The sequence below is a fragment of the Gossypium hirsutum genome, chromosome A05 (assembly GCF_007990345.1).
Source record: "Gossypium hirsutum isolate 1008001.06 chromosome A05, Gossypium_hirsutum_v2.1, whole genome shotgun sequence".
Classification (NCBI taxonomy): domain Eukaryota; kingdom Viridiplantae; phylum Streptophyta; class Magnoliopsida; order Malvales; family Malvaceae; genus Gossypium; species Gossypium hirsutum.
The window spans coordinates 17,136,850-17,152,604 of NC_053428.1; the positions used below are offsets into that span (position 1 = coordinate 17,136,850).

General features: G+C 29.7%; 2 protein-coding genes across 2 annotated transcripts; one reads left to right on the plus strand and one right to left on the minus strand.

Annotated features, from left to right (window-relative positions):
- Window positions 1-266: 266 nt before the first annotated feature.
- LOC107961310 (stigma-specific STIG1-like protein 1) lies at window positions 267-1,007 on the minus strand. Its single transcript, XM_016897477.2, has one exon. It carries the CDS (start codon window positions 965-967, stop codon window positions 524-526), a length of 444 nt encoding a protein of 147 aa, XP_016752966.1. The 5' UTR covers window positions 968-1,007; the 3' UTR covers window positions 267-523.
- Window positions 1,008-5,316: 4,309 nt separating this feature from the next.
- LOC107960740 (cytochrome b561 and DOMON domain-containing protein At3g25290) lies at window positions 5,317-6,169 on the plus strand. The gene is made up of 3 exons (XM_016897027.1): window positions 5,317-5,469; window positions 5,547-5,801; window positions 5,876-6,169. The coding sequence occupies exons 1-3, from the start codon at window positions 5,317-5,319 to the stop codon at window positions 6,167-6,169; spliced, it is 702 nt and encodes a 233-aa protein (XP_016752516.1).
- The last annotated feature ends 9,586 nt before the right edge of the window (window positions 6,170-15,755 follow it).

A 15,755-nucleotide genomic window follows, 5' to 3' on the forward strand; every position in this document is an offset into this window, starting at 1 on the left:
ATATTTTATTAAAAATATTCCACATATAAAATTCCACACCATCCCCGTTAACTTTTTTAACGGTATTTTCATTAAATCTGTTATAAAAAGCAGATTGAAAAAAAGAATATAGGTTGATGGCCAAAAAAGGCTAAAAAATACAATTAGGGTCATTTTGATAAAATATGCAAAAATAAGTAGCCAAATTTATCATTAATCTTTTTTTTATTCAAAATATTTTTAATTAAAAAACATATTTTTTATTACTTTGATTAAAAGATTTATGTAATAGTATTAAACAAATAAGTTGTATGTATCAATATACATATGTTCTTTACTTCCAAATGGTTACATGAAAGCATTGAAACAATAATTAATTTTAAATTCAAAAGGTAACTACAGTTAGCGAAGCCCACACCAAGCTGTGGTGGCTCGCCTTTATTTGTTCTTAGTAATTTGAATGACTATATATGGCGTCTACATATTCTAGCTGCTAATCATTGGATCAAATATCTCACAAAAAAGAAAGGCCCCGCCAGAGTTTCTATGCATAGCTGCACATCCCATACTGACATTTACTTCCTTTGTTGCAGCTGTTGTTGCAGTCCCCACAGTGCAGTCTGTTGGACATCGGATTCACACACTTCCCTTTGCAGCAAATCTCCGAGTACCTACACTTCTTACCACACATCCCGCAGTTGAACCAGTCTGTCTTCACATTCACACATCTTTTCTTGCAGCAATCAGGCCCCGCACTGCCCGCCGCACGACACACCCTGGGGTATCTGTCACAAGTCATCGGCCCCCGAGGTTTTTGAGAAAGAAACCTGCTCGTGAACCCGACGGAAGTTGGTTCATCTTGGCTACGATCTTCGTCACCGTCATTGTGGACAAATAACGGTTCATCATCAGATGGGGTAGCGGATAGATTGGTGATGGTCAGGGCCATTAACAAGGCAAGCATTATGACGATGTTGAGCGCTTTCATGTTGGAAAGTTGGTGGAAAATAATACGATATGCTATGGACAATTGGGTGTGATTTATAGGTAAGATTGGAGGTTGACATTACATGATAAAAAGTAAACGAGTTCATTTTAAAGAAGATTTTTGCATGGTTTGGTTATGGGCCGAGACCGCTGTTAGTGGGGTGGTCCAATTCAACGTGTGTTTTTGAAATATTTAAGTAAACTTAGTTAGGCGCCCCAAGACCGAAAAATTAGGTCAATTTCATCTACTTGTATTTTATCTCTATATATAATTATCATTTTCTCATAATTTTATATTTAGAGTTTTCAGATAAATATTTTAATTTGATTTTTTTGTTCCTGTGGTTGAGATTTATATATATAAATAACTGCTAGAAAAGGATAGATTTTTTTCGTTTTGAAATATGGATATTTACATACAAATAAAAGTTTTTTTATAATAAAAATAATATATAGTTTCATAAAAAAAACATATTATGTTTTTTATTTGTAAATATGTTCATTTAAAAAAAAAAGGCTTTATATGCCAAGTATTGAATCAGATACAGAGATGCAAATGGAGTGGATAACAGCTCCCTTACATGAGACCAACCACTATAAAGTAGTGTTCAAATGTGTTAAGAAACTCCGATATTTCAAGCTTGGCTTACAAAAAACCGTTATACAACCACTCAAATAATATCGTTATTATATTAAATTACGCAACATATATTTATGAAGAAATAAATAATTTTTTATTGAAATAGTGAAGTTTAAACTTTAAAAATTATGATTTTTAGGGCTAAATTTTATAATGTATGTGTAACTTTTAGATTTTATATAAAATATAAAAAAACAAAATTAACCTCATAATAAAATTTGATATTTTGTAAAAAAATAAATTTTTAATTTTTTTTTTGTTGAATTAATACCCAATTGATTGTGATAATAACTCAATCATAAATTTAAATAATAATTAGATTTATAGCACACACTTAAATTACGATGTGAATGGAAAGAAATATTACGTAACAAATATATTTATTAAGCATTCACATAAAAATCTCTTTATAATCATATCTTTATTGATTTATTATATAAAAAGATTTTTAAAAAAATCCTTCATAAAAATCAAGCATTTAAAAATACTTTTTACGTTTATTATTAAATTAAATTTTTAAATATCATACTTTTAATTATAGTAATTAAGATATATTAACATAACAATTTAAATATTATAATAGAGATATTGAAAGTATTTTTAACATATGTTGATATTCTGTGATTAATGTAAAGTAACATTATTCAACTAATAATTAGTTGAGTAAACTACGTTAATAGTCACTCAATTATGAATAAATTTTTGTTTTGGTCATGTAACTATAAAAAATAAAGATTTGGTCCCTAACGTTTTGGGATTTTTTTTTCTTCACCCGAACGTAATTTAATAGAGACATTCTTTTACTTGATCTAATAATAAAGTTAGTCCTCAACTTTTTATATTTTCTGTCAATTTGACTCTAAAATTTTATAAAAAATATTAAAATATTTAAAATTTTAACAAATAAATATATAAAAAAATTTATATTCTTAACAATTAAAAATTTTTGGAGAACATTTTAACATTAAAACTGATGGCTGATGTTTCCAGTGCCATTTGTATTACTCCTGGATAGCGCATAATGAAAAATGAGACATGGTAAATAATTTGAAGTGTTAAAACATCAGTACCAATAGTTCTCAAGTCTCAAATCTAAACAACCTCAAACCAGCCTTTGCAAATTGCAATAATGTTATTTCACTGTTGTTGCTCCAGAAATGCATTCTCATGAATAAGATCTTTTGTCTTTTTATTGCATTGCATGATTTTAACCTTTCTTGTTCACGAACTGAATGGCGAGGCTGATGCTGAAGCCAACTTGGCTATCAAACTTGCTAGTGCTGTTTGGTTTTAACCATTTTGCTATTTATCATAATCAATTAAATGCTGGATGTTTATGAGATCTTTCTAACACTTGCAGAATGTCAAATCCAGGAGGAATTGGCCTAAGTCATTGATTGTGCTGGTAGAAGTTTTCTGGTTTGTTGTAGAATATATTTACCTATAAAACACAAATGAGTCAAGGATTTTGTTACTCTTTGGCTAAAATTGTGTTCTTGTGTAGGTGCAAAATTTTGCATTCGAACCCCAGAAGTTGGTATTATTGTTGGCCTTCAAGCTCAGCTCTGCAAAGGAACAATGCAAATACCATTTTTAGTTTTGTTTGTGGCAGATGCATGTTAATGGGGTATCAAATTCAAATCGCATACATTTTGGTTTTGTTTTAAAGCCTTATTCTACATATTGTTGTGGGAACCTAAGATCATCCATAGTGAAGGGAAGGGAGTGAGTTCCTTTTTGAGAAATCCATTAAGGTCTAGATTTACCATTCTTGAGTGTTATTTTGGGTCCCTCTTCACCACTCCAGATTTCCATTTAAATAAATGTGTTTAATTCTATAGAAAATTGTTCCTATAGAAAATGTGCTTGGAAAATTTTGCAAAGAAATTTTGTTGAAAAATTTAATTGTTAAGAATATGAGTGTTTATGTATATTTGTTAAATTTTAAAATTTTTTTATAAAACTTTAGGTAAAATCGAAAAAAAAATTAAAAGTTTAGTATTAACTTTATTATTAAATCAATTAAAAGAATGCCTCCGTTAGAATTTAACATTCGAGTGACCAGAAAAAACAATTCCTAAAATGTTAGTGACTAAATTGTTATTTTTTATAGTTAAGTAACCAAACTGAAAACTTGAGTGATAATTAAGATGCTTAGAATTTTATTCGGTAATAACTCTATCTTACATCAATAAAATTAGCACAACTTCTATATTAAAACTAGCACAATATTTTTTAACTAATAATTATAAATTAAAGTATAATTATTTTTAAATGTGTAATTCTTACAAATTCAACTTCAAATAAGTTATAATTATTTTTAAATGTATAATTATCTCGACCTCTATTTTACTTCAACTTTTTTTTATTTTTTTAATATAAATTCAATAATATGTTGGAACATAAAGAGTATTCTTATTGATTCAAAAATTTGTCTGAACCCATGCTTTTATATAAATTATAAATAATTTAACAAAAAAATTCATCAAAGTAAAAAATAGCATTTCAAACTATTTTTTAATCAAGAATAAAATATATGTCAAAAAATTTTATTAAATAAAATAAAAAATGTTTTGATTTTCAGATTTCTAACTTCAAAAAATTTGCACAAATCAAAATAATTTATTTTATAGAATGTTTGTATTTCCTTGCAGAAATTTGGAAATTTTTATTTTTTTTGAAATTTTCATGAATTTAATAATTTTAAAGAATTTTTATAAATTAGAATATTTTAAATTTTTATTTTTTTAATTTTATAATGAATTTTGAAAGTTTTTAAATATATTTAGAAAATTGTTTATTATTTTTTTAAGAGTTAGGAAATTTTTATTACAATTATATGACAGATACAAAATATATTTTTGATCAATTATAATGTAGAATTAAACCAATCATGATCGAACATATGTCATGTGTTTTGACAAAAGTAATTAATGTTATCTTCAATTGTTCTTATTTACTCAATTTTGAATAGTTTTAAAATTAAGTAGAAAGATCCATAAAACAATTATATGGGACGGGTAACAGTTTATGAACAATCAAAGTTGGCAAGGCAATCTTTCAAGTGAGATTATTGAGCCGTCCATCAATGAACTTAGTCACTTCCTTTATCCAACTTTTAACCAAAGGAACATGTATATGTTAAACTTCTTTAATTATAGGCTTCTTTTAGTTATAATCGACATCAGATTCAGTCGTTTTGAGGCTCTTCCAAGTTGGTTAATTCCTAGGCTTTTAACAAAATCTAACTTTTTGAAACCCCATATTTTACATGATTCATCGTTTTCTTCATCCCTTGCCAACATTGTTTCCAAAAGAAAACAAACCAGAAAAAGCAAAATCTGCTAAAGAACAGAACAATATCAGGTTGTTTAATGTATTAAAGGCAGACTAGATTCCCCAATTTGGTAAGAAAGACATATATTCTCGATAACACAATAAACAATACTACTTTAAGAAACAAAAAATGTTGTACAACATAGATGTGAAACAAGCTCAAGGAAACCCCTTTAGTCTTCATGATTGCTGTTCCATATATATATATCTATAACAAATTTAACAATCTGCTATTTCAGAATTTAGTTTTCTTTTTTTCCCCCTACTCAATATATTATCTACAGGCCACCTCACAGACTATAAAGACCATGAGCTTCTGTTGTCTTGTAATTTTGAGCTTGATCTTTGCTCTGCCATCTATCTCTTTTGCAACTATGGTTGGAAAAAACCAGCCATGGAAAGTTGACACAATCTTGGAGCACCAGATGGAAACTACTTCAATTGAGAGCACTGAAAGTGGAGTAACAGGAGGGCTTAGACCATGGAAGGGTCAAAGCAACTGGCGTCACCAGCATCACCTAAAGAATGTATGTAAGTTCACTGAATCAACATACATAAGCCACCCAATAGATGCAATGAAATGATTTGCAAGAGCTTTCAACAGGTGCATGGGATTCTAAACATCTTTGGATGGGGGTTACTGTTGCCCATAGGAGCAATAGTGGCAAGAAATTTCAGCAAGTTCCCTTTGAAATGCGATGATTGGTACCAACTTCACACGCTGTGCCAAACTTCTGGATACATAGTGGGTGCGGTTGGATGGGGCACTGGCATATGGTTGGGGAATTCTTCCAGGCAATACACTTTGAAGGCACATCGGATTCTAGGGATCATTGTGTTTACATTGGCAACTCTACAAGTAAGCGCAGAGTGTCTTTCTTTGCATTAAATAGCTTTAGATTTCTGTGTGGTAATTTTCTTTGTGTGGTTCAGATGTTAGCCATGTGGTTACAAGCAAAGAAAGAAGATGAATTTGGCAAGTGGTGGGAGATATGCTATAATGTATTAGGGTATGTGGTGATTGTTCTTAGCATAGCTAACATATTCGAAGGGATCGGCAATATCCGAAGCCATGCTGCCGAGAATTGGAGGTGGGTTTATCTGGCGATGCTTATAGTTTTAGCTCTGATAGCCCTGGCATTGGAAATATATAGATGGATCAAATCCAAGAACCAGCAGCAGATGCCATTTGATGACAACGACATAGATGCTTCACAACAAATTTAAATCTCCTTTTTCCGTTGTGTATGTGGTTTCCACTTCAATTCGGGGTCAGATTAAAAACTCACAGGATTCTAGAACCGGAAAAGAAAAAAAAAAGTGCAAAAACCTGAAACAGAAAATCTGAGGCAAAACTTTAGATGAGATCATCAAAACAGAGGGAATATCACATCATCTTGATTTATGCTTTCAATTAATAATGCTTTTGTTATATATATATATAGGAGTGAGAGACAATTTTTTACTTAGGTTCAGCCGTGGCGAACTAATGTCCAAAGAGCAAAGGTTCAAGTTTAATTAGTTACATGTTTCTCTTCCAACTACCAACACTTTATACAAATCTTAAAATATCTTTTAAATCAAAATATTCAATTTTATTAAATTATTTTTAATATTTTTAATACATAATTAAAATTTTAATTATTTAACTCCTTAATACTATTAAACTTTTTCAATAATTTTTTTTCTATTACATATAACTCTCAACTATTATATTGTAACATGTTGAAAAATCAAAGGTAATTAAACTAATTTATCTTCTGTTTCTTTTAAACCCTTTTCAAAACGCAACCTTCTTATTAAATGATATTGGTGGAGATTACGAGTTCAAATAACCATTAAATTAAAAATTATATAAAATTTGATTTCTGTTTCATCATCTATTAAAAATTAATCATGTACTTGAGGTATTTTATTGATTCCTCAAAATTAGGTCAATTTGGATTTCTCAAAAATAAAAATAAAAATTTTAAGCATAATGATTTTTTTGGCTCCCTAATTCTATAAAAAATTATTTTAGCTCTTCATTTAATTTTTTCATCTATTTTTAACCCCTAAACTTATGTTATTTGTGAAATCACCCCGAAATTGATCAAAACATATTAAAAAAGAAAAAACTCAACTCACTGAAAATATATTTAGAATCACTATTAATGTATTCGCTCTTTTTGCTGACCGAATCTTTAAAAGAACTTGCAGAGTTTGGGATATGCTTACTGTAAAATGAATTAATACAACCTTATATTAAGTTTAGAACTTGCAAAGACCTATAAGGTTTCGTTAAAGGTTGGGTTGATACTTGATAATCATTATGTCATAGCATTCGGTTGATACTTGACAATGTGACTATCAATCACATTGTGGCTAAATGTTTGTGTTTTTACTTATTGGTCACCATTGAGCACTTTCCTTGCTTGCGGGACAGATTGCTTGATCGTGTAGGTGGCAGCTTTGGAAGAAAGCCTGGTGAATACCTGTGTAGAGGAATGTAAGTTTAGCTTATCATGTTAGTGTTACTAACAAATGTAAAGCTGTTGGTTGAGTTGCATTAAGGCTTGCACATTCAAACTGGTTTGGTTCTCTGATCATTACTTGGTAGTAGTTTTGAGATTATGGTCCTTCGTCAGGTCTTGTGGAACTTGCAAAACATGTTAGTCTGAGTTGCCCCAACTTTTAATTTTTTGGATTGATGACAATTGGGATGCTTGATTATACGTCAGCACCAGAGAACTTCCTTTCCATTTGTTCACAATACTAGCCGGACATTAGCAAATTGCAGATATGAGGTCTGCAACTTTCTCGCGACACCAGAAACGCAATATGAAGTATCCATTCAAATGTCCGGTGACTGCGAGCAAGCGGGAAGGATCATTTTCATGTTACTATCTAGAAAATGGATTAGTAAGATGTCGAAACCATTTTCAAATCGAGTTTTAGAAAATGAGAATCGATTTTAAAAACGAAAACGGAAGTCGCCACCAATCTTTTTAGGTGTGATTGGATCACCTTTAAAACATTTTGTTTTAAAATCATTAGTTTTGGTCCACGAAATAAAAGAACGGGTTCGGGAGTCGGTTACGTACGAGGAAGGATTAGCACCCTCGTAACGCCCAAAAATTGGTACCTAATTGATTATCAAATGTCTTTAATGTTGAAAGAAAAAAATTTAAGATGTAGTCCTCTTTAAAATATTTTAACTTTGAAAATTAGGATTCACTAGCGTCAAAGTATTGACATTAAATTATCCCTTTTTTGAAATTCCTATCTCGAAACAGCAAAATGCTATATCCAATAAGTTAGGACATATTGCTTTGAAATTCCAAGATAGTGGCTTGCATTTAGAAAACCTCTAAAAAAATTTAGAAGGGTACTTAATTATTCGAATTCAACGAGAAAAGTGGCAACCCAATAAGTTAGGGCACTGCTTTCTCGAAATTTCCAAACACCAAGCATTGCCTTATTTGCAAAAAATCTTATTTCGAGGTAACAAATAAATGAATAAAACAAATAAAAAGACAATAACGAATAAGCTAGGAAATATTCGAGATTAAAAAAAATTAGTAATAAATAAACAATCATTATGTAAGACTAAAGAACGATAGTATAGTGAAGATAATAATAATATTAATAGCAATATTACAAGTAAAAATTTTGGAATGATGCGTGAAATTATATATATGTATGTGAATATATAGATAAGTAAACAATATATATAGTGAGTGAAGAGTAAAAGGTAAAATAAGTGTATTTAAAGAGTAATGGGTAAAAATATAATAATAATATAATAGTAGTAATAACGTAATAGTATTAGAAATATACGATATATAATATTGAAGGTAAATACATAATATATACGTATTAGAAATAATCATAATATTAGAAACAACTATTAATAATACTACATAAATAGATATATAGTAGTAGCATATACATGATATAGTTAAAAAATATATAAAGTAAGATAATATGGGAAATAAAAATATATATATAAACGATATAATATTAGGGCATATGCAAAACAATAAAAATACAATATTAAAAGATATATATATATAAAATGTATACATAATATAATATTAAAATATTTACATGGTATATACATAATAATGTAAAAAATAAACTATTAGCAATATTATAAATATATACATATAGTAGTAATAATAATATAAAGGTATTTCATATTAACAGGTATGCACGTAAAAAAAAAGAAAGAGAAAAATAATAATTACAAAAGTATGAAATCAAAATAATATGTAGAAACATGTTTATTCTAAAAAGAATAACTGAAACTTAATTGAGAGAAGAAACAAAATTCAAGAGATAACTTACAAGTAAAACAAATTATTGAAACAGAATTTTGGGCTAAAATTAATTGCGTATAAATGTCCGAGATCTAAAATTAAAAATGCCCCAAATCTTAAAATACTGCGCAAATGAGGCAAATCGAAATAGCTCACAGACTGCAGGGCCAATTTAAAATAATATAAAAAACTTAAATATGGCCCGATTGAAGGCTAGCACAAAGGAGGGGACCAATTGCGTAAATTACCCAATTAAAGGTAACATGCATGGTCCCAAGCAAAAAGCTATTCCACTCCCCTCATGCTACTTTGTTTTATTATTAATCAAAAACACTCCCCATGCTATTTTGTTTTACTGTTAATTAAAACTATTTCTCCATAATATTTTGTTTTATTGTTAATTAAAACTACTTCTTCATACTATTTTGTTTTATTATTAATTAAAACCATACTTTATTTTTTTTATCATAAAAAAAACCTTTTTTTATCATAAAAAAAAACCTTTTTTAAAAAAAAAACAACAAAAAAAAGAGTTAAAACATCACCCTACCACCCTATATTCATTTTTCAAAATAGAGAGAAGGCTCTCAACTCTCTCAACCTTTTCCCTCCTCCGGTCATCGGACCGGCCATCAACCGTCACGCCGGCCACCGACGGCGGCGCCGCCGTCCACGATGGCCGAAAAATCTTCCGAGGCCTTTTTTCACTTCTCTTCTGGAGTAGAGCCCGGATTTGGGGTTAAAACGATCCAAAAACCTTCAAAAATTAATGAGAAGCACCCTAGAACTCAAGAATCCATTCGGTTTCCGGCCACCGATCTTCGGCGGTGGCTTCCTCGGTATTCCACGATGTTGGAAAACTGAACACCGGTAAGTTCCTTCCCTCTTTCCCTTTTTTATATTTTTTTTGCAAGTTTTTTTTTTGTTAAAAATATTTGTAAAATAGATAAAACGAACGAATAGAAAGAAGATCAAAATAAATAAATAAATAAATAAAAATAAGGACAAACACCTTTTGAACTTGTTTTCTCCTTTTGATTTCTCCCAAAAATCTCTGTAATACAACCACCTCTAATACAATCTATTCTCTCCAAAATACAATCGATTCCCCCCTTCTCATGGCACAAGGAACATAGGGCTTTTATATAGCCCAAAATCCAAAGAAAAAATACAAAGAATTTTATTTTTTGGCGTTTTTCTTTACTGTCCTTTTGTTTGTCTTCTTTTGCAAGTATAGAGTGGTGGAGGCAAGTGGGTGTGCTGGTGGCAGACAACTAGTAGTGGCGTAGGTGGCCAAGGTGGGGTGACGGCTAGGGTTCATCACCACTTTTCTTTGCTGAAAAATTGCTTAGGTTTGGGTAGTTCTAATTTGGGCTGGTTTTGGGTATTGGGTTTGGGTAAGTTTAGTTATTGTAATTGGGTAGTTTTGATTTTTGGGCTGTTTAACATTGTAAATAGACTTGGAATTTGGTTATGTGAATTTTATTTTTTGCTTGTTTGCTTGGGCCAAAAATTGGCCATTACATAAGAAGTTAATTTTGGCTTTGTCTTCCTAATGCTTGTGCACAAAGCATGAGTTCTCCTGCTGTGTCGTATTTTCAGCAGCCAAAACGCAAGAAATAGACTAAATTATCTAAAAAGTCTATTTCTAAGCATGTTTACGGAAATGGGCAGATTACACAATTATTTACCGGAAAAGGCTACTTTTTGCAAAATACGCCTACGTGGCCGCGTTTAAGGGAGAAATTGCCAACAAAGCGCGCCCTTGGGGAGCTTTTTTGCCACGTCAGCAAAACGTGCTTACGTGGAAGCGTTTTGCTGACGTGGCAAAAAATACTCCCCCACGGGCGCGCTTTGCTGACAAATTTTCAACCTCAATGGCTAATTTTTTTGACCGTTGGAGGGTCCAACGGTAAAAAATATATATAAAATCCCCCTCCTATTATTTCACACATAATTTCTTCACAATTTAGCAAAAAATCTCTACAATTTCTCCCTAAAGCTCTCAAATTTCTCATTAAATTTCTCAAAGCTCTTTATTATTAGTTATTTACTTTAATTTTTTTTTAAATTAGTATATTTTTTTATAATTTCAAAAATATTTGATCGTGTTAGCAATTGCCGAGGGATTAATTCATCTCGATCATAAACATATCTCCGTCGAACAAATGAAAATGGTAACGGTTTATTTTAAAATTTGAATACTATTTAATATTTTTTATTTATGTAATTTTAATTAATTTGTATTTTATTATTTTTTATAACAGTCTGTAGATCGGATGTTACAATGTTATATTCGTAATATGTCTAGTCCACCATCATCGTTGATAGAAAATTTGTAATGACCCGAATTTTTACAGTTATCAAAAAAGTGCATTTTCGGGTCTCCGTTTCTAAAAAATAGATTTGTAAATATTTATTAAAAATATTTACAAAGTTAAGAGAGTGATTAATTAAAGTTTAATGAAGCAAATTAGCTTAAATAAAGGATAATTAGATAAAAGGATTAAATTGAATGAAGTGTGAAAGTTTAATTATAGAATAAAGAAAATTAAAAGGACTAAATAAGTAAATAAACCAAAAAGAATGCCAAGTGTATGGCAAAAATAAAATACAAGTATAATAAATATAATAAACACATTTGTAATACATATATTTATTTACTAATTATTTAAGTAAATATTAATGTATTTATTATTATTAAATTAATATTATATGATAAATAAATAAAAAGTTGACAAATGTATGGTATGTATAGTGACATGTGTGATACTAATATACATACATTTGTAAAATACATGTATATTTACTTATTATATAAATATATTATTAAATCATATATTATTATTAAGTAAAAGATATTTATATAATAAATAGATTAAAGAAAGACAAATGTAATAATATATGTGTATACAAATGTAAAATAGATATTGGATATTAAATAAATATTTTATTATAGCTATTATTAAGTTATTATAATATATATATATATAAAAAGTAAAATGAATAAAAAAGAAAAAGAATAGAAAAAGAAAGAAAGGATGAAACGAAACAGAGAGCAGGGGAAAGAAAGAAGTAAAAAAAGAAAGAAGGAAAAAGGGAAAAATTGGGATTTCAAGGCTTGAAAGTTAAATAGGTAAGTCAATTTAGCCCTTTTTACTTAATTTTGATGTTTTGGAAGCTTTGGGACAAGGTTTTGATGAAATTAAGTGAATATTTTGAAAGTTATTAGATTTTTAAATATTGTTCATGTTGAATAAAAAGATGAATTAAGGGTTAGATTGATAGGAATTCAAGTTAGAAATGAAATAAGGATTGAATTGTAAAATAATTCATAAGTTTTATGTTGTAGGGACTAAATTGATGAAATTTCGAAATTAGGAAAATATGCTGGAAATTTAATGGTTAAATATGAGTTTAGTTAAAAATTGAGTAGAAATAAAGTATGAATTAAGATAGAAAAGTAAGTGAATTTAGTTAGGATTAAATTGAAATTAAAAGTAGAAAATCAACATTTTGCACTAAGACTATTTTGGACAGCAGCAGTAGTCTAAGTTTGAAAAATCACCAAAAATTGTATAAATTTAATTATAGGATTAATAAAATATGGAATTAAAGGTTATTGAGTCTAGTTTCTTATAGAAGAAACAGCGTAAGCAATTGAATTGTAAATTATGATATATAATGAATTTTGTGAAACAAGGTCAGAATGAATTCGGGTTCCCCTGTTCTGAATTTGAAAAATCACCAAAAATTGAAGAAAAATAATCAGAAGCTTAAAGTTATATTTTTAGAATTCATAATGAGTCTATTTTCAGGAGAAATCAATGGGAATACTATCCGTGTTCTGTACTGTGAGATAATTAATTTTTAGTGAAGAAGGGTCGGAACTATCAGACAGCAGAATAGGGGTAAATTTAAAGAATAAACTGTACCTAATGGCTAAACTAAAAATTCTAAAAATTTTATGGTAAGAAGATATATGAGTCTAGTTTCAGGTAAAATTAACGGATATTAATTTGGATTTCCGTAGTTCGAGTTATAAATAATTTAGTGACTATGATACAGATGGACAGCTTGAATATTCATAAAAGTAAATAATAAAAATTATAGATAATGTTACTTACAAGTGTGTTATATACACTAAGGATGTGGAATGGAGAGGAGGAGGAGGAAAAATATGTATGAATATTCATCTAGCATGGCTAATTTGCATGTTTTAGGCTCAGGGACTAAATTGAATAAAAGTAAAATTTTATGGGTAATTTTGTAAAAATGTCAGAAATGACCAAATTGCATGAAATTGATTATTTTATTATTTAAATTACAAAATTGAATGAAATTATTAATTTAGTTCAAGATCGGGGGAAAGCATGTTTTAGGGATTAAATTGAAAAGTGTTAAAATTATGAAAAATTCTGATATTTTATAGAATTCATGGATTGTTATCAATATGAATGAGAATAATATCTAGAAATAAGGATTAAATTGCAAGAATTTTATTTTCCTGACCCTAAGGATGAAATCGTCATTAATTAAAAGTTTAGGGGCAAAATGGTAATTTTTGCTAGAGCATTAATTAAATGCATTAGAATATGAAATGAATGAAAATGATGATCAAATTTATTTATAAAGATCCGGACGACTCAAAAATGAGACTTGATCTTGGAAAATAAAAGATATCGGATTAATGAAATTATAAACACAAACAAGCAATAAGGTAAGTTTGTGTAACTTGAATTGTATTTTAAATACTTGAAATATGTGGTCATGTGATGAAAATATGATTTGAATGTTCAATTCATGATAATTGATGAAATATTGCTAATACTCGATATAAATTGAAAAGTCTGGTTGAATGAAAGGAAAATTCGATGGATCTCTGAAAAGGAATTGACAGTAAAAAGATTCTAGCCCGGACGGGTGATCCTATTCTGATACAACCCTTCCGAAGAATACGTGTAAAATGGATTTAGCCCGGACGGGTAATCCGAATTAGAGTCTGAATTTAGCCTGGACTGGTAATTCAGATCCAAGCTCATTAGAGTAATTGTCATCGCAGGGGATTTAGCCTGGACTGGTAATCCCGATAATACTCTATGAGTTTATATTACAAGATATTTAGCCTGGACTGGTAATCCCACTGTAAAGATGAGGTTTGCGGGAGTGTGCTCTCTGATGTGAAATGTGTAAGACCATGGTTGAAAGATACCATGGCAACCTGATATGAAATGTGTAAGACCATGGTTGAAAGATACCATGGCAACGTGATATGAAATGTGTAAGACCATGGTTGAAAGATACCATGGCAACGTGACATGAAAAGAATTAGACCATGGTTGAAAGATACCATGTCAACCTGATATGAAATGAATAAGACCATGGTTGAAAGATACCATGGCAACGTGACATGAAAAGAATAAAACCATGGTTGAAAGATACCATGGCAACATGACAGAAAATGAATGAGTAAGACCATAGTTGAAAGACACTATGGCATCATGTCAAAGATAAATAAGACCGTGGATGGGAGACGCTATGACATCTATTAAACAATTGATATTCAGGTAATACTTATCAGATGACAAATGGTTATATGAATGGTTGTGTGAAATGTTTACAAGAACTGGTCATATGGAAATATATGTACAAAATAGTTGTATGGAATAATTATGAAGATAAATAAACAAAATAAGTATAAGTACATGGAATATAATTTATGTCAAGTTTGATATAAACTATTACCGGAAGAAATATACATAAAATATATGGAAATGATGTAGCATGAAATATTGATATAATGAAATGAATGATATATGCTTATGAAGAAACGGTAAGAGCATGATATGTTTCATGACATGTACATATATGATTATCTTTGATATGTTGATACAAGGAAATTATGTAAGTTGAGACTATTATTAAACTCAAGTGCAATATGTAGAGAAAATAAGTATATCAATGTTGAATTTAGATGAAATGTGTGCAAGTATACTAACAATGATGTTGTTTGACGCTTAGACAAGTGCCAAACTATTGATTGAACGGTAACATGTTTAATTATAAGGAGCATTGAAATAGTAAGTACTTAGATGAAAATAAAATTTAAGATTTTGTGAAATTTTTTTTATAATCCCGATTTAATTCCGGTTGGTTTCTAATGTATGTTTGGGGCTTCGAGGGCCCAATAGAGAGACGTTATGATTATTTCTAAAATATGAATAATAAATGACTCATAATTATCTGAAAATTTCAGTAAACTTCGGTAATGCCTCGTACCCTATTCCGGCAATGGATACGGGTAGGGGGTGTTACAAAATTACTTGAAGGAAGTGGGTTTTTGGCACGCGGCGACTATAGGCCGAGGGTGCAAGTTAAACCTGAAACTTATAAGCGCGCTAATAGAGAGGTGGAGACCAAAGACGCACACATTCCATTTTCCATGCGGAGAGTGTACTATCACATTGGAGGATGTCCGGTTACAATTAGGATTGCCAGTGGATGGGGCTGCA

Excerpts from the sequence above, each read along its gene's own strand:
- LOC107961310 (XM_016897477.2), bottom strand. The coding sequence starts at position 967 with ATGAAAGCGCTCAACATCGTCATAATGCTTGCCTTGTTAATGGCCCTG.
- LOC107960740 (XM_016897027.1), top strand. The coding sequence starts at position 5,317 with ATGGTTGGAAAAAACCAGCCATGGAAAGTTGACACAATCTTGGAGCAC. Across the intron at positions 5,470-5,546 it reads ACCAGCATCACCTAAAGAAT|GTGCATGGGATTCTAAACAT; the intron begins GTATGTAAGTTC and ends AGCTTTCAACAG. Across the intron at positions 5,802-5,875 it reads TTACATTGGCAACTCTACAA|ATGTTAGCCATGTGGTTACA; the intron begins GTAAGCGCAGAG and ends TGTGTGGTTCAG.